The sequence below is a fragment of the Dioscorea cayenensis genome, chromosome 7, assembly GCF_009730915.1.
Source record: "Dioscorea cayenensis subsp. rotundata cultivar TDr96_F1 chromosome 7, TDr96_F1_v2_PseudoChromosome.rev07_lg8_w22 25.fasta, whole genome shotgun sequence".
NCBI lineage: Eukaryota > Viridiplantae > Streptophyta > Magnoliopsida > Dioscoreales > Dioscoreaceae > Dioscorea > Dioscorea cayenensis.
In genome coordinates, this window is record NC_052477.1 from 30,230,097 (window position 1) to 30,254,795 (window position 24,699).

Sequence of the window (24,699 nt, forward strand, 5' to 3'; positions counted from 1 at the left end):
ATAGTTTGCCCAAAATCTCAATAACAAAATTATATTTATTATATTTTATTCTCTGAGAGAGAAAGATTGTAATTATAATTTTTATAGGGTTGTGTATGAAAAATGTTCAATCAGGAAAGTTGAAATTTTATATTGTTTGAAAATTATCCAAAATCTCAAATCCAAAATTACAGTTAACCCCCTATAAAAATTTTATTTTTATTTCTATGAAAAGAATTTTAGTTATTATACTTTTATAGGTTATATATAAAAAGTTTAAGTCAAAAAATTGGAATTTTTTTCTCTTATTATAGCCTTTGAACATTGGTCAAAATCTCATTCACAAAATTCCACTTAACATCTATATTATTATTTTTATTCTCTGTGAAAGAAATATTTCATAATTTTGTTTCTTATAAGGTTGTGTATGAAAAATGTTCATCCAAGAAAATTGGAATTTTCCCTTACTATAGCTTTTGAAGCTTGCCCAAAATCTCAATAACAAAATAATATTTATTATATTTTATTCTCTGAAAGAGAGATTTTGTAATTATAATTTTTGTAGGGTTGTGTATGAAAAATGTTCAATCAAAAAAGTTAGAATTTTTCCTTACTATATAGTCTTTGAAAATTATCCAAAATCTAAAATCCAAAATTACAATTAACCCCCTATAAAATTTGAAATTGTTTTTAACTTTTATATTTGAAATGTCCAGAGTATTTTTGTTTTTGTTTTTTTGCTTTTTTTTTTTTGTTGTTGCCATATTATAGCGTTTGGAATTGCCTAAATATTTAGAATTGACGATTTGCATGAGCTTTTAAGGAAGGAAACTCCATGGTTACAAGAGCGTCTTCAATTAAATCAAACTTCAGGATGAAAATATAAAGATATACAAAATATGATACCATTGTGTTTTTTATTCCAATGCAAACATTGAAATTACAGAGTGATTAATTGCATGACAAACACTTTAAATCAAAATACAGAGAAAACAAAGAACAAAATAAGTAAATGATAAAAGAACTCTTGAAGCATCTGAAGATGGTGGGGATTGCATCTTCATAGTTGAGTATACTTCCATGGCATTGATCAATGGTGGCAGTGAAGAACCTTGAACTGCTTTCATTGTTATATTAACAGGACCATCAACCCATTCATGATACAAAGTCACAACAACAGAATTGCCCAGCTGGAGATTCACTGCCGACGCATTCTTCGTCGTGCCTATGTCGATCTGAAACTCCCGGCTATCGTTCATTTGGCGCAAATTGCTAACCTCTATAAAGTACAGGATTGCACACAATGACTGATTGGTCTGACTTGGATTGAATGACAAGATTATTGGACCAAACAAGCTTGATGCTTCAATTGCATTTTCTACAACAGTATTTGGTGGCTCATTCTCAACATAGACTTCCATAAACTGAGGAGAAGAAGAGATGTTATTATAGTTTGGAAATCCCTCTGCTTTCCAAATTCTGTTGAACATATCACCTGTGAAGTCTCCGGTGTACCTATGATCAATATTAACAAACATTATAATAATAAGAATTGCTGATTAGTAATAAAAAGCAAAGTTGCAACATACTCAACATCTTCTCTTCTTCCAAATGTGGCTCTTTGTTGGAGAAGAAAAGCTGATTGTAAGTCTATCATGCTATAAGTTGTAAAGGGAAGTTGCACAACCTCAAGTGATGAAATGAATGGAACATCACCATTTTTAGTACTTTCCATACACACTTGCATTGAATCATGACCAAGCGAAAAGATGGCTTCGATGACTATGGGTTTATCTTGGCTTGAAGAAGTCACCACTGTCATCCACTTGAATCCATTCACTGATACATCAAAGGTTGGTGGCTTCATTAGGCCATCATAGTTGCCATAATAGAAACTTGCCCTTACTAAATACTTCTCAATATCATCAGTGATGAAAAAGTAACAGTTTGGAGTGTTTGTGCTTTGTGGGAAGTATCTCAAGCTTTGCATTTGCATGGTGATGTTTGTGTATGTTTGTGTGACATTCTTGTTCATTCCTGTCTGAATGTATTCATTGTCAGGCTCCCAATTGATCAGAGTCTCAGTGTCCAATGTGTATGATTCTGCTCCACAGTCAATGCTAATCCATTGATAAGTATCTGAAGATTGATAAAAGAAACACTAAGGATACAATTTGTGTTATGACTTGAAGGAATGATTAATGAATTGATTAATACTCACCAGGGAATGCTGACTCTGTTGCATGGAATAGTAGAATTAATAGTAATAGCTTCAAATGAAACATATTCATGTTGAGAAATTAGAAAGAAAGAGAGGTTGATCGATCGATCGATCGATGGATTGATTGATATATTGTTGATCTAATCTGAAATTTAACTAAAAAAGAAAAAAATTGTCAAAAATGAAGGGGGGATGAACTAGTGATGTAAACTATGTTTGTTTGACCTCTGATTCAGAAATACATATATTTTTCTTGATTTTGGATGATAAACATGAATGTGCATTGTAAATGCCATTTTGATATCAAGTTTCCGAAAGATATTCTTTGTTGTTACTTGTTAATATACAGCTAATGTGTGTTTGGCCGGCCGGCCGGCCGATTTAATAATGTAACACGAGGTTAACTTATCGGTAGGGAATCGAACAAAATCAAAAGATATTTTGAGGATTCACTGTTGTCGAACTATTATATACAAACAAATTCATAGTTCACGCTTGTGAAGATTGAATGAAAAGTGTAACAGTGTTGTCTATTTGAATGAACACTTTCCACATGCTAAAGAGGTCCATATATGCATGAGTTTTATCCAGAGTTTGAGCAATATGCTAATGTGATGTCTCTTCAACTGTGTATTGTCTCATGAAATGTATTTTGGCTTTAAATATCCAGAAAATGACCTTTCAGGAGGCATGCTTTCAGCATAAATATCTCTTTATGTTCTTTATTTGTCACTTTGATTTTTCTAGGAAACTCACTTATTACTTCATGTACTTCATTTTATTGTCGATCGATACTTTTTTATCTATTTTTATTCAATTTATCATCATCTTATCTAGTTTTTTTGTTATTTAATGTTTAGTAAAAGATTGAGCTGAATGACAACTGAGAAGGCTCAAACACTAATACTGAAAATATACATCATCACCTTCTACAATTAATAATTTTTTCTGTATTTTGAAAATTTCAAAATAATTATGCATAAAAGTTGAAAGTGTCCAACCACTTACTAGAAAAGATTAATTATGCAGATATATATATAATTATATATATATGAACATCTGATAAATATGCAGAAAAGGACCTTAGAAGGGGCATGTCTTGAACATAAATATCTGTAAGTGTCTCAAACTGTGGGAAAGAATACAAATGTGTCAATGAACTTCAAAGACAAACAAAGAAAATTAAATGAAGCAATTGATAAAATGATATTGTGAAGTCTTGTCAAGGAGTTAAAAAGGAGTTTTACTGAGAATATGAAAGAAGAGAAAAAAAAACACTAAGGAGAAGAGGTGTCTAAATCCAATGTAGGGATATGAAAATAAAAAATGGGTAGCTGAATATAGAGGAAGAACACAAATTAAAAGAGTGTGAAAGAGTGAAGAAGAGATGGTCCACAAGAGGGTGAAGATGCTGGGAAGGAAGTGGAATCATGCTTTGCTTCCATGCAAGTACATGAACCATGCTATCATTTTTTATCATCTTCTGTTTTCATTTCACCATTTGGAATTTAGTGTTCTCTAAAGTTTTTATCATTGAGAAAGCTAAACACTCTGCATGTGACACTTGAGCTTTTAGTTTTAGATGTCGGCTTTGTTTTTTAATCCATATAATAATAATACTCTCTCTATATATATATATATATGCAGAAAAAAAAAACTTGGTAATTTTGTATGAATAAAAATGAGAGAGTTATGAACAAGAAATAGAGTGAGGACAAAGAAGAAGTAAATAAGTATGGATGATGTTGTTAGAGATCTCTACATCACCAGCTTAGACTGACAAGTGATTACACAGTGAGTGAATGAATGAAGACATTATATGATTCTGTAAAAAAAGTGGTCCTCCAGGTAGTGGTGGGAATTCAGCTTTCAAGTATTAAAACAATTTCTATTGATTGATTATATGAAGATATATCAAATATATATATATATATAGATGGAATTTAAAAGGTGGCTTCTATGGTCCCTTACATGTTTTATTTGTTAGCATGTGTTGCTTTTTTTGAAATGAAAGATCAATAGAGAATATATATATACATACATACATATCAACCAGAGATGACTCATCTGTTGTCACCTGCCACAAAGAGTGAACCAAACTCAATCTCCTCAACCTGATAACTAACTACTCAAAAGAACAGTTAAAATTATAAAAAAACGACAACAACAATCATTTATATCTTAATGCAGTTTTAATCTCCCTCAAATATATATCTGAAATTTTCACTTTTCTGCATGTCTCTTGATTTGATTAATATAATCATGATTTAATATGTACGGAATCATAATTAGTTTAGAACAAAGAAGTTTATTGTAAGCTTGCTATAAATTACAAGATCATTATACTTCATTTCTACTCTTACATCAGAATAGTATACAAATCTCAAAGCAACTCTCCTTCACATACATACAAAGCCCTTCCCACTGCTTTTAAAACATCCCCACACCCCCATCCTTCTCCCTTCTCATACACAACCACACATACACCCACACCCACATTGTGAGTAAACAAAAGAAACAACAACACACAAGGCATGGCAGTGAACAGCAACAACAACATCATCATCCTTTCCAATGAGCAGTTATTAATGGAGGAAGACTTCATAGACATGGACATTAGCTCCTCCTCCACCACCACTACCAGCTTCCTCTCCTTTAACAACACCTCATCATCAGAAGCAGCAGCAGCATCACCACCACACCAGAGAGAGTTTGAGTTTCAAATGTCCATTAACACACCACAAAGAGAAGCTCTAACTTCTCCTGCAGATGAGCTTTTTTACAAAGGAAACCTCCTCCCACTTCATCTTCCACCTCGCTTGCAAATGGTACAGAAACTCCTCGGAAACTCTGAAACAGAGTTCAGTAATCAAACAGCAACAAGCACTCCATTTGAGTCCTGCAACATCTCTCCGGCAACTTCTTGTTACGTCAGTGGTGAGCTGAATCCTGATGACTACTTCTTTGAATGCTCAAATGGATTTGTTCAACCTCACCAGAAGAAATCATGGGCAAGGAAGCTCAAGTTAACTTCAAAGCTCAAGGCTCTAGAGCTTACATCAAGTCTCTCTTCACCAAACCAAAATGTCCTTCACAGGAGCCATGCATGATGATGATGGATTCTAAGGCCAAGGACAATGAACAAGATTCCTCCAGTGATCATCGCCGGTCTTTCTCCGTTACTTTTAAGAAAAGCTTGCATAACAACAACTCTATAATGTCTGCTTCTTCTTCTACTTCTTCATCATCATCATCATCTTCTTCAAATGGATTCTCTGGGCCACACTTGTTGAGAAGAAGCAGTAGTGTGCATTCAGAGGTGGAGAGCTCCATTGAAGGGGCTATAGACTACTGCAAGATGTCTCAGAAGCTGGTTTGTGGGAGAAAGAGTGTGAGTGATGTTGGCTTTGGCTCATTGTCTTCATCTAGAATCTCTGCAGAGAGACCAGGACTCTGCAGGGGTTAAAGAGAAAATATGGTTATCATCATATATACACATTAAGAGGACTTTGTGTTCACTGTTCATCTATGCATTCTTTCTTTTTGAGCCTGAAGATTGAATCAAAGATTGCAATCTTGTGTAAAAAAGTTCTTTTGTTTTTCCAGTCATCACTGTTGTAATGTTGTATGTAGCTTCTCTTTGTTTAAGTTGATTAAAAGAAAATGTTTTTTTCTTAGTGTTTGTCATTTGTGAAGAGTAGTTGCAGTAATTTAAACAAGTTGGTCAAGTTGCTATGAAGGTGGAGAACAAGGTGCAGCCACTCAGCAGCCATGTTGGTAGGTAGTGAGCAATAGCAACTTGTTTAACCTAACAGGCAATTGCACATGTTCAACTCTAGCCTGCATATATGTATATATCTTCTTTAACAGAGTCAATATTTTAGATGCAAACCAAACTTAAATTACTCCAGAGAGTCCAAATTTACTGTATTAACAAATCTGGGTCTACCAGTTGGCAACACAAGGACAAAAGAACATGACCTAATTTCTCTCTCAATACATGGAAGAATTAACAGCTCAGAAGACTTGGGATCTTGAAAAATCAAACATAGTATTCACAGTAATTTGATGGATGGTGACCAGTAAAAAAAATCTGAGAGAGGCTGTGTGATTGATCAATAAAGAGTCTTTGCCCAGAAGCTGAGTTGGTGATCTGGCGACAAGCTTCACCTATTAAGGAAGAGAGGAATCGGTGAGTAATTGATAAATAAACTTTGTCCTGTCGAACTAAAGGGTGAAAGCCAGGGACCACTACACGCTGAGCTGACACTCACTTATCCCTGTTCTTTATATTTTTTAAGGGAATATTAGGGTTAGGTAGAGCGCTAAAGAATACATAATAAGGTTGTACGGCAAATGAAAGTTCTCCGAAAGACTCATCTAATACTATTTAATTATGGAGAGGAGAAGACCACCTTTATAAGTTAACTACAAACTTAAAGTAGAAAAAAAGAAAGTAATAAGCTATACAGCAGAAGCCGATAAATAATGCAGAATCTGGGAGAACTACAATGGCAGAATTTAATAAGCAACCCACCACATGGAGAAGCCATCTGCAATGCTAATGTCCAAACGCAATATAAACTTAATGATTTAAAACTCAGTAGATAATTATGGTCATCTCTAATAATGCCAGGCATAACAGAGACAAGGTTGTCCATATGAAATTGTTTGAGATAATCATTGTCAGAGACCCACACATAGGGCAAATGGCGCCTTGATTTTAAAGCGAAATGGAAGTGAATTTCAGGTGCAGACAAGAAAACATTAAACTAAGTAGACATGTTACTAAAAAGGTTTGACAAGATTAAAGCTAAAGGAAGCAGCATAACAAACCCAACAACTGTTGTTGAGCACTCCCAGGGTCAGTAAGCACATAACAGGGACCCTTTTTCTCTACCCAACGTCCATGACTTCCATAGAGAAGGGGTGCATCCCTAATTTACAGGTGCAGTGCTCCTGGGCTGCAAGACATCAGCTTTTTATCAGAACTTTTAATTTCAAGAACAAATAAAGTGGAAACTGAGTGGACTTCTTAACTAGATCTCACTCATTGAACAGAACGATTAATGTCCTATTTTTATAATAAGATATAAGTTGACCTAAATAGCTTAAGTAATTCTGCTTTGGAAGACAATTCACAACACCCTAATAGATAATTACATTAACAAAGTAAAACAAATAGACAAACATAATGGTTCAGAATCATCATTTCCAGTCATCAAAATCAATTAACCACTTTCCATATATCAAAGTTTATACCATAAATGCGAGCCAGTTCTTCCCTCTCATCATGTTCTGACCATCATTTTTGTAAAGTTCCTAAAGTTCACAAAAAAGTATTTTTTGTATGAGCAAAATAAATTACATTGCACCCAGGAATAACATACAAGAGCTGTTGGGGAAACATGTTATGTGCAGCTCATTATTTCTTTGAACTTTTTGCAACTACAAACAACTATTAATTAAAACACAGTAAACACTGATGACAAACCTATATTTGTTGTCTAATGCGCCCTTTCATCCTTTGCAATACCTAAAACTAATATGAATAACTAGAGCTTATAATTCTTAATGCATTTTTACAAAATTTGGCTAATTTAAGACGGTCATAAACAAACCATTTTTAAAAGGTAGCGGTGCTATAGCATGGAGGAACCAAACAGGGAAAAGTAAATGAGGAATCAGAAATGAGAAACTAGGAGTAGAAAATCATAATGGTCATGTCAACACAGAGACATCTTTTAGGTCAATATTTCTATCAGTAAACAACATAATAATTGGCAACAACATGGTGTGTGTGTGGCTACCATCCACTCAAGCAATTTATCTTCTCTATCTAAATCAGTTTTTAATAAAAGGAAGTCTAAAACTTTTTCCATCACTATATATACGTATCTACTAAATTAAGTTGGATCCAGCAATCTTCAGAATAAAAAGAAAAAAACAAATGTTTGTACAGAAGAAATTGCATAGGCAGCATAGCTACTAAACTTTTCCTCTGAAGTTGATGTCCAACTTTCTTCAATGACACTTTTCCTGACAACTTTACTTCAGTGAATGATTAAAAGCATTAACTCCAAGGATGAAAAAGAGGAAAGGTGCAGCAACAGCTTTTACTCTTACATATGCATCTCCCCTATCTTTCTTTTCTCCTTTCTGACAACATCAGATAATAAGCTAGCATACAAGAAAGATGCCTGCTGTAATATTTTAAAATATCACAAACAGTAGTATTTGCTGCGGCACCAAACCCAAACTTATTTTCCTTGTATTGAAGCAGAGAACGTATCCATTGGATCACAATCAAATTATGTATTCCTTGGCACAAAGATTGCAGAATCTACTATGGCCATTTAGATGAGATCACACTTTCCTTGGGAGCAAATAGTAACTGTCAACAACCGATCCAGCGGTCATTGGGAAGTACATAGTAGGTTGAAGCATCATACGGAACACACCAAATCATACAGTATGGCCTCCCAAGTGGAAAGAACCATTTGGACAAAGTGCAACATACCTCTGCAATGACCATGAAGCTCACACTACAATATTCAATAAAAAAATGAACACTTTGAGACAGAAAGCATGTGGCTTGAATACAGAAAATCATGTGCTAGAAAATTTTGAATGGATTTGGTGCAAGTTACCAAGTTCCTCTTCACAAAAATTTATGATAGGTGAAGTACTGACACCTTTTGAAGTAATTTCATTTATGAAAGGTATTGTCGTCATTTGGATAAAAACAACAAGAAACAGCTAGTAAAGGGTTTTATGCAACACGTACAATAATAATAATAACAATCATAATAATTATACCCCTTTATGGCTACTGAAACTCTGGAACTGGAAGTTCTTGAATGAGATCAGGCTTTTACCATCAGAAGAAAAGGCATAAACATATTTGTCTCTACCCATCAAGGACATGATTCTTTAGACAAATAGCCATGCTGTTTTATTAAAATCACCCATGTGCGTAACAGTGAGCTCATTGAGTGTAAGTTCACTTTCAAATTACCTCATATCCATTATATATTATTCACCATCATTCATCCAAATTATCAAAATGCTTAAAGTTTTCACATTGAAAAAGATACAACCAATTTCCTACATATGACTTCAGCGTAATGATCAATCAAATCTGTAGTAATTAGTTGAGATGTAGCTAAACTTCCAATGGCATGTGATCTACAAACATTATATATAATGCTTTTAATTTGTGTACATCTTACACTAATTGTGTTGTAAATATGAGCCTAAAGTAACAATTTTCCAAATCTACAGTGAGCCATCTTTAATTGAAACTAGAAGTCTGAATTAGTCGGCCAGTCTACAACGCAATTAGGACCTGTTTGGTTGTAAGGAGTTATTCCCTATCTTTGACATTCACTCATTACTAGGATATATACCCCCAAAAAGAGGAGAATGGACAACACTAAAGCTGGATCTTGATTCATTGATAAGGAGCAGAAAGTAATTAGAAGTTCAGAACATCCACCGGACGCATCATAACTTCAGATAAGAAAAAACTTTAATTCGAAGTTCAAATACACATTTAGAAGAGTTAAGAACATCATAAAAACCCTCACAAGGACTTCAAATGATTTACTTTGAGAAAATCAATTTCTAGTAAATTAAAATATAGCCAAAGTGTGTAGTAAAAAAATGGATTATGTAATTTAAGTCCTGAAGATTGCCTACAAGACCAACATCAAATGTTTGCAAAGCTAGTAAAGACAAAAGGTAATAAACACTTCAGAGAGCAATAATTATGTACGTCATAAAAAAAATCAGCAACATTAGAAAAGTACCTGTGAGATGTCATGAACTTCAATGGGCTGGTTTCCAATGTAACTACAATCTGAAACAAAATATTTTGGAAAACGTAAGCCAGTCCTAGATTAAAACTAGCAGCTGCTACAAAGTTCTCACAAAATGGAGTATATTTACCTTTGTTTTCTCATTGTTCCCAATATATTCACTTAATCTTTTTTCCCCCGAGATAGTTCTTTCCCCGCCCACCATAGTTTTGTACCCTTTGATAGATTGCCAACTATAAAATTTGAATATTAAAAACAAATACTTGAACATGGTGCCTAAAATATTGGCCAAGCATCAAAGAGCACAACATAAATAAATAAATAAATAAATAATAAAAGAAGAATAACAAGAACAAGAATAAGAAGAATACCATTCAGCATAAGGTTAGCCCTTGGAAATCAACATGCACTACATAAGTGTGCCAAACAATTTCAACATTGTCATACCATCTAAAAAAAATTGCTTGCAACTTGAGGAAATCATTCAGTGAAGTAGAATTGGCAGCTAGGCCATAGACTCTATTGCTTTGTTCTTATGAACTACATACTCTGGCTCATAGTCAGCATTCATATATAGCGAAGATCATTAAAATAGGTTAATTTTCAAAATATACGAAAATCATCACAGTTCAGAGTAAAGAAACCACTCATCAAAAACCATTATTACCCGTTAAGAGCTGCGGGAGGCTGGCATCTAACAAACCCATCAAGCGAGCAGCTTGAACCTCTCTTTCAATGCAATGAATATGATCTTTGAGAAGACGAGAAGACAATGCCCGCTTGTGCAAAACCTGTTCCTGCAAAATTATCAATACCAATCATCAATAAATCCATACTAAGGCACACTGAAATCCAAGAGACAAGTTGAAAAAAAAAAAACCCTAGAATCCAACCTTGGAAGCATACGCCTGGGCTTCAGAGAGAGTTCGATCAAGAGAAACACTAAAATCCGGATAGCTTTCTGGAAAACAACCAAGAAGTCAAGAATCCCAAACTCTCCAAAGAAAACAAGCAACAAAATGGAAAATACCTCGGAGGTGATCGGTGAGGAGATGACGGCGGAGGTGGAGAGAGAGGGTTAGGATATGGGACTGGAGATCGGCGATGTCAAGCAAGCCATGGGCGATCTCGTCGATGGTGGAAGATCCGAGACAGTCGTAGAGGAACTGCTTCTCTTCGTCTCCTTCGGATTTCACATGGATCATCACCATCCTCAACTCTTCTCCTTTTCCTCCTTTTCTTCCTACTTCTCACTTAACTAAAAATTCAAGAAAAATTCAAGTGGTTTTCATTTTTCAAGCACATAAATACTTAATTTTATAGTAAATTATAATATACACTAAAAAAGAAAAACTTTATTAATTTCAAATATATGTATATATACTTGATTTATTTATTTATTTTTTTAATTTAATGAATATATAAAATAATTATAGTCTAGAAAATAGTTGATAAACAAAGCCTTTACTGAATTTGGGTCTCTTATCTTGTGCATAGTTTGTGTTGTAACATGGTATAAGAACCAGTTAGCATGATAGATAGCTAGAGCTAAATAAAAAATATATATATATATATATATATATATAAATCCCAAGACAAATCACATATCTCGTGCCCAGCGAACTGAACTGACACACGAGATTGTAAAGGTAATAGTTTATGTTTTACTTAAAAATGATACATGATACACTGTAGAATAATATATGAATAAATAAATAAGTACAAAAGTTTTAAGGACAGAGAGGAGCTGTTGATCTGTGGCTTTGTCTTTGATTGAAATAAGATCTTAAATCAAGAATTTGTGGTGTTTAACACCAATCCTTTTAGCTCTGCCATTTTGCTTTCCAACAGCTCTTTCTGGCTTAGGATCCTATCAGAGGTGCAGTCTTCCTCCTGCATGCAATATAGGTTTCAGAAGTGAATATTAACAGAATCAAATATAAAGAGTACAACTGAATATTATATGGCTTGATAATATTCAAAAGTTAATGAAGCAAGGGCATTCAAGTGTATGGCCATTCAAAAAAGCAGTTCAAATAGTAGAGATTAGGATTATCATTTTTGCTGCTTTGTTGATTCAAGAGCATGTAATAATGAGAATGAATATCTAATATATTGTGGTCTAACAAAAGAGACAGCCAAACTAAAAAAATATATGCAACTGCCTAAACAGGCATGCACTCACATCTCCGGTCGCGGCAGCTTGTAGGGCTAACAGCTTTACTGTCACCGAGTGATAATCTGTTAAGACCTTAAATGTTGAACCTGGTAATTTGTCCTGCAAAAGGAATAAGGTTGTATCCATCATGGAATGGCAATCACTATCAGACAAAATGATAAGCAGGATCATATAGTTATTTATTGAAATTTCATTTAGAAATGCAAGGGACCAAAATAAGAGTTGTTTTGCGAGAATAAGTCCGACACTGGTTTAGATTGATAAGTAAAGCACAATAATCCAAAACAGTTGAATTACAGGAAAATCTTGAAAAGATTATAACAATGTTCAAATTCAAAGCATAGGGTTATTCATGTAGAAGTGCCTAAGCACACAATATTAAGAGAATTTAAGACGAAAAAAACACACCAAGCATAGACCACACAAATATCTATATGATGCTAGTCCAAGATTTACCAAAACAAAGAAATATAAACAAGTCAAAAGTGATCCTACTTTCCCTAACAAAACATACATACTGCATACTAATAAAAAGCACTTCTTAATAAGCATATGCCATCCACAAAATCAATGCGAGCAAGAAAGTTACAACCTGTCTTTGGAGGATTAGTAGTTTGGTCTTCCTTATCAATAAAGTTCATGAAGCATGTGATAATACTTGAGATAATCACCTTCAAATGAGAAAGAACAGCCGAAATAGCCCTCCCAGGTGCTTGAAGAGCCTTATTGTGTACCTTCAATCCATAGCATGCAAAGTTTGTAATCATTTCACATATCTAACAACAGATAGGGATAGCCATACTAAGCAATTCATTGGTAGATGTAATACCTGCATAAAAAGCAAAGCAACAACCTTCGGCAAAAGTGCCACTGGATCAGTCTCTGAAGAAACTTGGGATATTAAGTCCTGCAAAATACAACCAGCATTTAGCCCGAAGCATCAAAATTCATTTATTCAAGCAAACAAGTCAAGAAAAATTGTTTGGTAGTCTAAAAGATTATATTTACATGTAATTCACTTAAAAATATTGCCAAATTAATAGTAAAAAGAAGAATCATCTGCGTTATGCATATTCAGAAGTACATATAGTAATATAACTTCATATTAAACAAGCCACTCAATGATGCAAAAGAGTAACTAAATCAAATCATAGCTTGTCAAAGCAAAGAATCTGAACCATATGACCACAAAACCACCAATTTGGGATGCACCAGTAACTTGTGAGATTTCATACAAATCATCTACTACCTAATGTTGACCTTCTGCAGTAAATGCAAGAACTGAGCATGCCACCTAAAACCAGCAAAAATGTGGTCATGAATTACATAAAACCGCATTGTGATTGAAGCACTAAGATGGTTATTGACACTATCAAACAAGTAAAAGCACTGCTTCTAACCAAAAATATAAAATCCCAACTCATGATGATTATATTTTTCAGCACATCTAAAACAAGTATTTTAAGTTTATAACCGAGATAATGCTCATATTAATAACTCATGCATGCAAAGATACACCAGTCTACACATGGATTATAACAAGACATGCACAACTTAGAGCATCTGAGCACTTTTGCGTGTGAAGAGTGGCAGCACTAAAGTATTCCATAGAAAAATCTATAATCCTGTGAGTGTTTCAAGCATAATTGAGAGAATTTGCTAGGCTGGAGCACTAATTGCCAACTTCTCAAGCATACCTTGCGATAAGAATGCAGCATTGCCCTCTCTACTTTCTTGTCAAGCTTCTTTAACAGCATCCCACTGCAGATATGATAAGTGTTCATGTGTCAAGGTGAGGAAAGTAGTCAAGAAGCAAAATCATGAAATAACATCAAATAAATACCTTTCCTCTGCTATAGCTCTTAATGCTGCCATAAATGATTCCACTCTCTGCCACATAACAAATGTTTTCTCAGAAAGCACAACAACAAAAGATGCAACTTTGAATGATAACTATGATAAAAAGGGACTAATGGCAAGGAGAGACAAATCCAAGCTAGTCACTGGTCAAAAAAGAAATGACTCCAAGTATTGGTGAGATTTATTTGGTCAAGTTTTCTCAAATGCTACAACACTAAACGATGCAGCCTTATATGATAAAAAAGATTAATGGAAAGGCTAATTACTAAACAAATCAGGCAGCTAACACTTCTATATACCGATCTTTCAAGATACAAGAACCCCCCTTTTGCTAGAAGAATAAAGGGGCACAAAACAATGTAGAATGAAAAATAAAACATGCAAGATAACTAACTAAAAGCTGAAGAGCTTCAAGAAGGAATGCCCTTATAGGTTAAGGGAAATCTTTTCATCTTATAAACCGACCATTGCAGAAGCTCATAAATTTAATATTTCCAAAACAATAAAAAGAACTGCAGATACAAACTTGGCAGGATTTCCATAATAAATGCAAGCAGAAAAGGATTCTTTCCATATGAAATGCAAACCTTTCCTTCCAAAGCTTCAACTAAAGCTTGTGCTTTGACAGATAAAGGACTAGGAAGACTCTTTGCCTGTTTGAGGAAAAACGAAGATTTACAATACAAATTTACATTGCAGCAACAGCCATGAGATTCACTATGACGAAAATAATAACAGCTTCTCATGACAGAAAGACATTGGTCCATACCAAAGAAATACGATCCCCAGTAAGTGACGGGGTTTCCAAGTTTTGATGATCATCAACTGCAACACCATCCTTTAGTTTATTATCCATGTCCTGCAAAAAATAATAATAAATAAAAAATACATAATGCATTTAATGTCTGATTGAAACACTTTCCAAGAAATAAAAGACACAAGATAATGTCTTGACATGTTGCCACATAATGTTTAAAGTTGTCCTATAGCTTTCAAATAAAAGAAATTTACATCATCAAACATGTTTCTTGTGTCAGCTGCACCCATAGTTCACCTAACTTGTGATGCTTCTCTTTGAATTTCTTGATTATGAATAACATAATTTCAAGGAGAAAACACATAGAAGTTAAGATTGATGGCACTCACCATGAAATAAGGAAGCCATATCATTGAAATCAACAAAATGTTAGATCCCAAAACAGATCAATCAAATTCATAAAGATATGGACAGCAATATAGATATCAATATATTCTAAGAAATGCATTTACTGAGAAAAGGTAAAATAAAATAAGAAAAACCAGTAAGGTAAACCTTGGATTAATTGATTGGCCTTTTCCTCATGTGCATCTTTGGGAGTTATGTCACACACAGGACCTATTTTCACAATCCCTCGTTAGTTTAGATTGATTTCACCAGTGACCACATTTTAAATTTATTAATTCTGGCATTCTATTCTTTACTCTCAAGCAAAATATTTTCTCAATGAAAATGGGAAGATTGAAGACAGGGAAACAATAATAGTAACCAGAATACAAGGCCAAACAAACCTTTTTTAAAGAACAACATATTCTAAGCTTTAAGGTAACCAAATTAAATAGAGAAGCCAAGAATTTTAATATTAAAAAACAGGATAGAGAATCAAAAATATTTACCAATGTTAATAATATTTTGTCAGTAATGGGAGAGGCCATAGTTCTCAGGAGATGCTTATGTAATATGATCTGTCCACAGGGGAAAAAAAAAAAAAAAGGTTACTGTTGCTTATACTCACTAGAGTTTGATCAACCAAACCAGGATCTATAAAACAGAGTTTACTGAGGTTGAAGGATCATCATCAAAATGATCTAATGCCTTCTCATAAAGCTGCAAATCTAGGACAACCTGTTGAGAGAAAAAAGAATGCATCATGGACCATTAACTATGAATGTCTACAAAAGGATATATCTTAAAAATGCAGAACTAAACAAATTTAACACGATAAAATAGGCAAGATGCTGAAGAAGAACTACACCAAACCTCATCCAGCAGTTTCTGCAGATCATCGAGCAATCGCCTTCTTTTCTCAGCACTTTCAACCAACACCGCACTCCTTCTCTTTTTCCATGTGCTGGTTAGCATTGGCTTCAAATGAGCAGACAAGCATCTGATTAATGCATGAGGATCATCTAAACCTATAAGCAAATCATTTGCATCAGTCTAAACAGATTTAATAGCCACTCATAAATCTGAACGGGTAGCAATTATATGAACAAATAAACATAAAGTACAAAATTAACCTCCCACATCTTCCAAATCTGGAGCTAGCGTCAAAATCCTTTCCATTATCCATTCTTCTGAAGGAATATCCACGCTATCATCCTTTCCCTTATCCAACCCCTTCTTAGCACTAACTTTGGTATCAGGAACATCAGAAGAACCAGTGCCTTTGGATTTTCTCGCATTTTTCTTAGCTTTACCAGTAAAATTTTCCTGTGTATCAGGATCATCTTCAGATACACCAGCCTTCACAGATCCTGCATTCTTGCCTCTTTTCTTTTTGGATCCTTTTTCAACTACTTGTCTACTGATTGCCCCATCATCACCAACTTCTTTCTGATCAAAATGTTGACCAAGAGTAATATTTTTAGATTCACTTGCTGCGCATAACTCATTAGACAGTGTCTGACCATAAGAATTTTTACAGATAAGCGTATCCATCTCTTTCTCCATTTGATCAAACATAGCCTAGTGAATGGACACACAAAAAGCCAAAACCAGAGTAGGAAAACTTCAGTAAGTAAGCAGATTAGAAAATTTATCTCTAGGGAATTGAAATACAAAATGAATCAATAAAATTCATTGTCATTGTTTGCACAAAACAATATTCATAACCAGAGCACCTGAAAAATAGCATTTTTGCACTTTGAATGAAGGGACATGCAGGCATGCAGCAAACTGAGATGCAAAATAACTATGGAAGGTCATACAGACAGTATAAAGAACTCTTATGAACATCAAAGAGAACTGGCTCTTTATTTGAAGACTAAAATATCATTACGTACTAGAATTACGAAGGAATTATTTGAAGACAAAATCTGTAATATTACCTTCAAATAGATGTTGCTAAATACGCATGTTTCCCCAAGTATTACGGCCTTTGAAGACTGCCCAAAAAAAAAAACCATTAAGAATAGTTATTTAACTACATTGAAGTTTGAGAAAACATGGTAGAGTTTGAGGATCAAACTTTGGTTGCTTTTTGGATAGAAGAACAAAGTGACAAAATCTTTGAAGCATCTGAACCGCCTACGTAGGCTGGTAGAACAGAAAGGCAATCGATCCTGCAAAAATGAAAGACTTAACCTCCATGGTCAAAAGTAACAGCATATATGACCAAAGCATAATCTGGGACCATCAGGAAAACTGGGGAGAACAAAATAAATGGAAGATAAAGGATTAGTCATTTGATTCAATAGGCAATTGTTCATGATTTACCCCATAAGAATTACTGTATACAAAACAGAAGAGAATGGAAATACAAGATACTCCACAAAATACAAGGGCATATCATATAAAGGAATGAGATAAAACAAAAGATATATAAATCAAATAAAACCTACACAAGGACTTCATCAAAACTCCAATCTAGGGAAAAAAAAACACCTGCTTAGTTTAATGGATAACTTTTGCATGATTCCAATCTTCAGCGATCGTGATAAAAAAATATGGAACAGGAAAACAGCAAAAGTTACCACAACTAAAGCAAAAGGAAGCAATGATGCCCAATGGTTGAGTATTGCCAACAATTCTAGCATCCAAGTGTATAAAAAAAAAAGCCAAAGTAATTGCTTACCAGTTACCATGCTCAATGGCATCCTCTATAGCAGCATCCAACATTTCAACCATAGAAGGATGAACAAATATACCATCCAATGGAATGCCTTCAGCATATCTGGACTACATTGGAGCAAATAGAAGAAAATCAAAAAGATGTCCCAGGATACATATTATAGTGAGAAATTATCTCAATATTATCTCAATAACTAATATATAATAACAGTACTCCCTCCAACAAAAGAAATATATAAAAAAATGGTAGAAAACAGAGAAAAGATAGAATAGTAACATGCTTCATAGTTACCTGCAAGTACTGTTTAGGCTGAGGGATTGCAAGCTTATGAAGGACATCATAGCTGATGAAAGAATTCTACCAAGGATGAGAATGAATATATTAGATTCCAGCCAAAAGAAAAAAAAAAAAGGATATGCACCAAAGCTGTGGTGAGAAGCAAATCTTGTGGCAAAAATATTTTACTAAATTCATAAAGTTGCAAAGAGCCAAAAGATCAATAAGCTGAGAAAATACCCTCAACTTGATCCAGTAGACAATCATGAGAGAAGAATAACGGCAATAATCAAAGTTCACAGGTATACTAAAAATCTATTATTTGAGGTTCAAAATAAGGAAGATCAAGATATATGTCTGATTATTGAAGAAATCAACACAAAATATTAGAGTGAGAAAAACCACCATGAAAGAACACCAAATCCAACCTAACTCTTGGCCATCAATTAATTTGTAACATGAACTTTATCTAGTGTGCTCAGTCATCACATCAACCTATCCATGTTCACTTACTAAAGTATCATCCTATCAAACATTATCCCAACCACATAACAATAACTGCACCATATTAAACATAAGAACTTTGAGTCACTCATTTCTCCGGTCATATCTTGTTTTTATCAAAAAGTCACTACCCAGAAACTAAAAAATAACTTAAATTGGGAGAAAGTTGGCTGTATTAGAATCAGTTTGAAACAAGACATCCGTCAATTCAGGAATAACGACAAGAAACACCTATCAGAAAAATAAGTAACAACAACATAATTCAGCATTCACCATCCTATCCACAAACCATTAGCAGAAAAAACAAGCGCTAGTAAAGAAAAGATGAACGGAGCATGTCAAACCTGTGAAAAGAAAGAATCCACACTTTCTCTCTGAGCATGAGCAAAGACCTAGGGTTCAAAAACATAGAAAGAACAGATAAAACATAAATTGCATTTAGTTAAATATATATATATATATATATATATATATATATGAAATCCAACAAAATTAATAGTTTGAGCCTTACTGCTGGAGTCCACTGAACACCTGCACGAAGCGATCCAAGAATCTCCCCCTCCTTCACCAACCCGTTAAACAAAGACTGAAAAAAAGTACCTTCCACAGACACACCAGAGGCGCTATCCATTTCTTGCAGCAGTTGCTGCAAGGAGCTCCACACAGTCGACAAGTTTGTTGGAACAGTAATACCCCTTGTAGCCCCACGGACCATAGCACCAATACGAGAAACATAAGCAGGAGTGAACAACTGCCCTCCTTCCAATCTTCCTTTCACCTATCCAAACAATATCGAGTGAGAAGGAAAACAATCTCAAGATGTTAAATTTAGCAAATTGAATGCAAAAAGTACCACAAATTATATAGTCAGAGTGCTACAAAATATCAAGAAACGCATAATATTGAAAAGCAGGGTTTACGATAGTGCCAAGACGAGGCTCAAGGACGGAGACTATGAGCTCCGAGCCGATGTGCAACTGTGCAGCAAGTTCCGCAAGGGATATCTGGCTGCACTCCTGCAGCTTCTCATTAATCTCCTCTGCCACGGAGTTCCAGTAACCTTGTGAAATAATCTCCCCATTGATCAACATAAGCCCTGAATCCCCAGCGACGATCCTCTGCGCCTGCGTCTCAATATGGTACAAATCCATTCCGATTATATCAGAGAGATCAATAAGCGAAACGCGGCCAGACTTCCTGATCTCCGCCTCCATCTCGAGCCGTAACTGATCCTGAAAACCAATCAAATTGACATTCTTTCAGAAACCCTAATTAAACACGAAGAGATTCACAATATTGCAATAAAACCCTAATTTACAGGGGTGATGTATTCTTTGCCGGAGACGGTGTGGAGCAGATCGAAGTCGAGGAAACCTCGCTGCTGGAGCTTCAGAATAAGCTCCACAACATTGCGCTCGGAGAGGCGGACACTGGACTTCGCCTGCTGCGCCGATTCGAACAGTTGCTGGAGCTCAAGGAGCTCGGCATCCATGGCGAACTCACAAAAGAGACAACTTTGGGAGCAAGAGAGGAAGAGAAAGGATCTATATATAGAGAAAGAGAGAGAGATGATAGTTATGATCTCGAGGCACGAGAGCCGTTGATAGTCTGATACTGTGATCGCGTATATTATACGTAATGATGGAGTTTTTCAAATAAACCCTAGAGTCTATGGTATTTGAAAGACTAGTTTTTAGTAGGATTATTGATTTTAAAGCTTTATAGTTACCAAACTGGATATCTATATATGAATTATATGTCACATAATATTTGTTTGGTTTTTCACAGCTAGAGACTCGTCCCAGTGTGCTCTAGGTGACTCCATCTAAAAATTCAGAAATTTACTTATTTTTCTGAGTGATAGTTTAAATGACTCAACTAGTACTCTGCTCATTTTTTGGGAGTGATCAATTGCGTTTGCCAAGGAGACCTTGGATATCAGAGGCTTGCTACATTGTTGGTGACTGTATTTAACCGTATTTGTTTTATATTTTTTATTTCTATACCTTTTTTCTTTATTCTGTCTATTCTTCAATAAATTTATAATTTATCTATTTTTTAAATATATATATGAATCATATAATTACAAACGATTATGCCATGATGGTATTTTTCAAATATATATTTTTTAAATAAACGCCTGTAGTTTTTGGTATTTGATACGCATTCAATCTGCACCGAGATACATTTACAAAAAATATCAACGGTCTTTTCATTAGAATACACCCTTGTACTCTTTGGTATCTGATGACAGTGTAGCATTCCCTAATTGCATAAAGGTCCTGGGAATTGATGCATATTCTATATAAGCCCCTACCATTCAGACACATTTACAAGTATAAACAATGAAATCAAGCAATGAAAATGAAGAACAAATCTATATATATATATATATAAGAGACTAATTTACATTAGAATGAGAGTGGAAAGTGGAATTCATAGAAGTGATAAAGAGATTAAAACCAAAATCTCAAATTGCATACACTCTCTTGTATTCATTGGCAAGCAATTCAGGATCAGACATCCCAGAAATAGACCAAGACCTTGATCTGCTCAGGGATGAACGCCTAATGTTCCTCATCTTCTTAGCTTCAATTCTGTGCCATATCACCCAGTAACACATTGTTCCAAGTGTTGTAGCCATTATTGTAGTCCCTATGAAATGTTACTGAGATTGCCAACCACCTTGCATGTTGTCCGACGACGACGAATGACAGCGCCAAAAAGGCGACACTTATAAGCACACATGCAAGCCACATTAGCTTGTTAATTATCGCCATCATCTGTTTTTTAGCTTTGCTTTCAACCACAACCACTGAAGTCTGCACAACCACCACTGCCAATGAGATGAACAGCGCAACCGAATCGAATACAAAGAATATCATGAATGGTGTTTGTCGCGCAATGTTGGCTTCTCCTATGGATGTTCCAGGTGCTAAATTGCTTGGATCTTCGACGTACTCTCCTGGGACAGTGAAGATTGCTGCAAATGCAACAGTGGCAATGAGGACAGCAACAACGGTGGTTGAGTTGATTGCATTGTTTAGGCCTTCGGCGTGGAGCTTGTTTATCCTCTTGGCAATGCCTTGAACACGTTTCCGTGTCTGTCGACTGTGTTCAAGTTGCGAATGAACTTCATGTTTGATGTCACTCACTGTTTGTTTCAGTTCACGAGCGGGATTCACCGGTTTGATGCTCCTCGCACTCTGCACACCATGCTGGACTAAGATCGGGACTATGTCTGAATTCCCTGTCTTCTCAGCCGTGTCTAGTGCTGTTTCTCCGGATCTGTTGATGACTTTGACATTCACCTCTTTGAGTGAAAGAAGTCTCTTCACTATCTGCATTTTATTGTCAACTGTAATAAGTAATCAATCAAGTGTTGTTTAAGTTGTTCTTCACTATCTACCAAATTGTTACCAAAAATCATGTTTGGACTTCAGACAACAATGTTAATGAATAAGAGAAATGCTGAAGAGAATAACAAATGTTGTTCACCTGAGCACGACCCTTGCGAGTTGCTATATGCAACGCCGTATTGCCTTTCTGTGTCTTCCAAGTTGATCAGAGCCGGTTCGCAATTTATAAGCTCATCAACAATCTCTAGATTTGTTCCCTTAACTGCCATATGGAGTGCAGTCTGCCCTTTCTTATCATTTCTGGTTGCAATGCCAGGATCTTCACTAAGAAGAGCTTTCACTACTTCAACATGCCCATTTCTGGCTGCAGCATGCAGAGCTGTCTTGCCATTGCTCCGCGCAATCTTCGCCAAACTAGCATCGGCTTCTAAGAGGAGATTCACAACCTCTATATGCCCCTGTGTTGCAGCAGTGTTCAAGGCCGTCGTGTTTGTTAAATCAACAGTCATTGAGAGTTCCGGCAATGCTTTCAATAGTTCCCTAACAACATCTAATCAAATGGGTCACTCAATTAGTTCAGAAAATCAATACTAATTAAAAATTTGTATTGTTCTATAACTTCAAAAGGTTATATTGCAGATACAAAAAAAATACGTATAGAGTATCGGTTTCCATAAATGAACAAAAGCATTTGCATAGAAAACAAAAAGGCAGTAATTTCGACGATGGAGTTTGTAGTTTATACATACCTACATCGCCTTGCCTTGCTGCTATATGTAGAGCATCATAGCCATTCTTGGCCCTCATGCTTGCAATTGCAACATCATGGTACTTGATTATTTCGGCAACTACATCAACATAGCCATACTCAGCAGCAACATACAACGGCGTTTCTCCGGCATTATTCTGCTTAGACAACAATTCGGCCAATTCCTCCGGGCATTTCCCGGAGAGTGCCTCTTTGAAGGTAGCTAAATTTCCTGACCTTGCAGCAGAATGCAGTGGCGTATCATCCCGCTTTCCCGTCAACTGTTTTGTCATCTTTTTCCGACGAAAACTTTGCTGTCCTACCGGAGAATCCATTGTTGCTTTTCACAGATTCAGATCACCAATCTCTTGTTGAAAATCACAATCTCATTTTTTTCAGAGGAAATTAATCAATCTCCTCCAAAGCCAAACAACAGAAATGCAGAGATGAACCTTTTCTTTTATTCATTCACAAACTCCAAACATAAACAAGATGCCAACCCTGCAACATGCTAATCCAGGTCACAGATTCCTCAACACAAATCTCAGAAATCCAAACCACTAAATGAAGAAAAACAAACATTTTTTGGAAAATGGAATAATCTACACTGTTATAGTCATAGATTAGAATCCACCACTTTGATTTTCAAAAGCCTTTTTCATCTCTTTCCAATCTTACATCAAATCAAAATTAAAAGAAGAAAAGGATAAAGGCAAAAAAAGGTGGGATTCTATTGCACTGCTGCCCACTTCCTCAAACTAAGAAAATGGAACCACATTACAACAAACTAACAAAAGTATGTTGTGGCTTCCACAACAACATCCAAACAAAAGAGGGCAAAAGCAAACAAATAGAGCACTCACATGAAACCTTTGCCACCATACAACCCATAAAAATATTATCATCAACATAAAGCATAAATAACTCCAAAACCATTCAAACATAATAAATTTTTTTCTTTTTGTGAAATTAAAACACAAATTAGAAATGTCCAAAAAAACAGACATCAAGATCATATCTTTCATTGATTTTCAAGATCCAAACCTGCTGATTTGTGGGACTGGGACCTCCTCCCTCCAAATAAGCAATGAACCAATGATCCATTTTCCATAAAAAATGATGATGAAAAGCCATTAAAGCTCAAAACAAAGACAGACATGTATGGAGGAGTTGACAAGCATTTATGAGTCCTTTTGAGAAGTTTTGAACCTCATTTTTTTATCTAATGAGATGAAAACAATGACAAAGGACAAGAGAAACTGATTCAATGGTTACCTAACAAACAGACAACATGGTTGGATTTTGATGGACTCTTTGGATTTAGAGAGAGATATAGAGAAAGAGAAAGAAGGGAAAGGGAAAGAAGGTTGACGAGGCACCACCAACAGCGCAACAGACGAGCGTTTTTCTCGTTTTATTACCCGCGTTAAATAAATGGCGCGAAAGGCTGAGATCAAACGGATGGGAATGATGATGGGCTGATGGACGGTTTAGATTCATCTCAACGAGAAAAATTATCAAAAATAATGGGGTTTTTAATTTTATTATCTGTGTTTATTGAAAATATATTTATTTGTTGTTTATTTGATCAACAGTGTATATGTACTCTAAAGTCTAAACATGCCAAGAAATTTTTTAATTCAATCATCTTCCACATTGAAATGTGTTGACTTTTAATTAAAATTAATGAAATTGTTAAAATGAGTTAGATTAATATTGATTGTTTTTAATAATAAAATAAAACCATTTTATCCAATTTTTCCCAAAAAAAAAAATTACCCAGTATGGTACTGAATCACTAAAAGGGTAACACGTGGGATGTTTCGCATTGGAATTTAATGTATTAATTGAACATATCTACTTAAAGATAAATAAAATAAAATAAAATAAATATTGAAAAGGATATTAAAGAGTTGGTCTAGG

At 35.0% G+C, this 24,699-nt stretch overlaps 5 protein-coding genes across 14 annotated transcripts; 1 reads left to right on the forward strand and 4 right to left on the reverse strand.

The window, feature by feature from the left end:
* Window positions 1–890: 890 nt before the first annotated feature.
* LOC120265792 (probable LRR receptor-like serine/threonine-protein kinase At1g51880) lies at window positions 891–2,464 on the reverse strand. Its single transcript, XM_039273757.1, has 3 exons — window positions 2,201–2,464; window positions 1,569–2,118; window positions 891–1,494 (listed from the first exon to the last, which is right to left on the reverse strand). Exons 1-3 carry the CDS (start codon window positions 2,268–2,270, stop codon window positions 951–953), a joined length of 1,164 nt encoding a protein of 387 aa, XP_039129691.1. The 5' UTR covers window positions 2,271–2,464; the 3' UTR covers window positions 891–950.
* A 2,024-nt stretch (window positions 2,465–4,488) lies between these two features.
* LOC120264788 lies at window positions 4,489–11,303 on the reverse strand. 9 transcript variants are annotated; one of them, XM_039272624.1, is made up of 7 exons: window positions 11,051–11,303; window positions 10,914–10,981; window positions 10,688–10,817; window positions 10,151–10,253; window positions 10,012–10,061; window positions 7,037–7,164; window positions 5,660–6,370 (listed from the first exon to the last, which is right to left on the reverse strand). In XM_039272624.1, exons 1-4 carry the CDS (start codon window positions 11,229–11,231, stop codon window positions 10,183–10,185), a joined length of 450 nt encoding a protein of 149 aa, XP_039128558.1. In that variant the 5' UTR covers window positions 11,232–11,303; the 3' UTR covers window positions 5,660–6,370; window positions 7,037–7,164; window positions 10,012–10,061; window positions 10,151–10,182. The 9 variants fall into 9 exon arrangements, with proteins under 9 accessions (XP_039128562.1, XP_039128558.1, XP_039128564.1 ...); XM_039272626.1 differs by lacking the exon at window positions 5,660–6,370 and adding an exon at window positions 7,463–7,522 and having other exon boundaries at window positions 6,377–7,164; XM_039272629.1 differs by lacking the exons at window positions 5,660–6,370; window positions 7,037–7,164 and adding exons at window positions 8,066–8,594; window positions 8,721–8,745.
* Window positions 4,735–5,310, forward strand: LOC120265340 (probable membrane-associated kinase regulator 4). The gene has a single exon (XM_039273210.1). It carries the CDS (start codon window positions 4,735–4,737, stop codon window positions 5,308–5,310), a length of 576 nt encoding a protein of 191 aa, XP_039129144.1.
* Window positions 11,304–11,598: 295 nt separating the features above from the next.
* Window positions 11,599–20,173, reverse strand: LOC120265434 (E3 UFM1-protein ligase 1 homolog). 2 transcript variants are annotated; one of them, XM_039273337.1, is made up of 20 exons: window positions 19,988–20,173; window positions 19,590–19,901; window positions 19,181–19,447; window positions 19,014–19,061; window positions 18,181–18,246; window positions 17,893–17,996; window positions 17,287–17,380; window positions 17,147–17,203; window positions 16,337–16,784; window positions 16,077–16,231; window positions 15,876–15,941; window positions 15,713–15,781; window positions 14,829–14,918; window positions 14,647–14,712; window positions 14,043–14,089; window positions 13,897–13,960; window positions 13,029–13,106; window positions 12,871–12,933; window positions 12,206–12,298; window positions 11,599–11,913 (listed from the first exon to the last, which is right to left on the reverse strand). In XM_039273337.1, exons 1-20 carry the CDS (start codon window positions 20,159–20,161, stop codon window positions 11,812–11,814), a joined length of 2,463 nt encoding a protein of 820 aa, XP_039129271.1. In that variant the 5' UTR covers window positions 20,162–20,173; the 3' UTR covers window positions 11,599–11,811. The 2 variants fall into 2 exon arrangements, 1 of the variants encoding a protein (XP_039129271.1); XR_005537624.1 differs by lacking the exons at window positions 11,599–11,913; window positions 12,206–12,298 and having other exon boundaries at window positions 12,875–12,933; window positions 14,652–14,712.
* A 928-nt stretch (window positions 20,174–21,101) lies between these two features.
* LOC120264602 (ankyrin repeat-containing protein At5g02620-like) lies at window positions 21,102–23,847 on the reverse strand. The gene is given in 6 exon segments (XM_039272425.1): window positions 21,102–21,331; window positions 21,333–22,010; window positions 22,168–22,218; window positions 22,220–22,578; window positions 22,778–23,277; window positions 23,821–23,847. Coding segments are annotated over 5 exon segments (1,614 nt in total). The 5' UTR covers window positions 23,112–23,277; window positions 23,821–23,847; the 3' UTR covers window positions 21,102–21,139.
* Window positions 23,848–24,699: the final 852 nt, after the last annotated feature.

Excerpts from the sequence above, each read along its gene's own strand:
- LOC120265434 (XM_039273337.1), bottom strand. The coding sequence starts at position 20,161 with ATGGATGCCGAGCTCCTTGAGCTCCAGCAACTGTTCGAATCGGCGCAG. Across the intron at positions 14,919-15,712 it reads ACAAAATATTATTAACATTG|GACATGGATAATAAACTAAA; the intron begins GTAAATATTTTT and ends TATTTTTTGCAG. Across the intron at positions 13,107-13,896 it reads TGCTGCATTCTTATCGCAAG|GACTTAATATCCCAAGTTTC; the intron begins GTATGCTTGAGA and ends TGTATTTTGCAG.
- LOC120265792 (XM_039273757.1), bottom strand. The coding sequence starts at position 2,270 with ATGAATATGTTTCATTTGAAGCTATTACTATTAATTCTACTATTCCAT. Across the intron at positions 2,119-2,200 it reads AACAGAGTCAGCATTCCCTG|ATACTTATCAATGGATTAGC; the intron begins GTGAGTATTAAT and ends ATCAATCTTCAG. Across the intron at positions 1,495-1,568 it reads GGAAGAAGAGAAGATGTTGA|GTACACCGGAGACTTCACAG; the intron begins GTATGTTGCAAC and ends TATTGATCATAG.
- LOC120264788 (XM_039272628.1), bottom strand. The coding sequence starts at position 11,231 with ATGGTGATGATCCATGTGAAATCCGAAGGAGACGAAGAGAAGCAGTTC. Across the intron at positions 10,982-11,050 it reads CCTCACCGATCACCTCCGAG|AAAGCTATCCGGATTTTAGT; the intron begins GTATTTTCCATT and ends GTTGTTTTCCAG. Across the intron at positions 10,818-10,913 it reads CCCAGGCGTATGCTTCCAAG|GAACAGGTTTTGCACAAGCG; the intron begins GTTGGATTCTAG and ends ATAATTTTGCAG.
- LOC120265340 (XM_039273210.1), top strand. The coding sequence starts at position 4,735 with ATGGCAGTGAACAGCAACAACAACATCATCATCCTTTCCAATGAGCAG.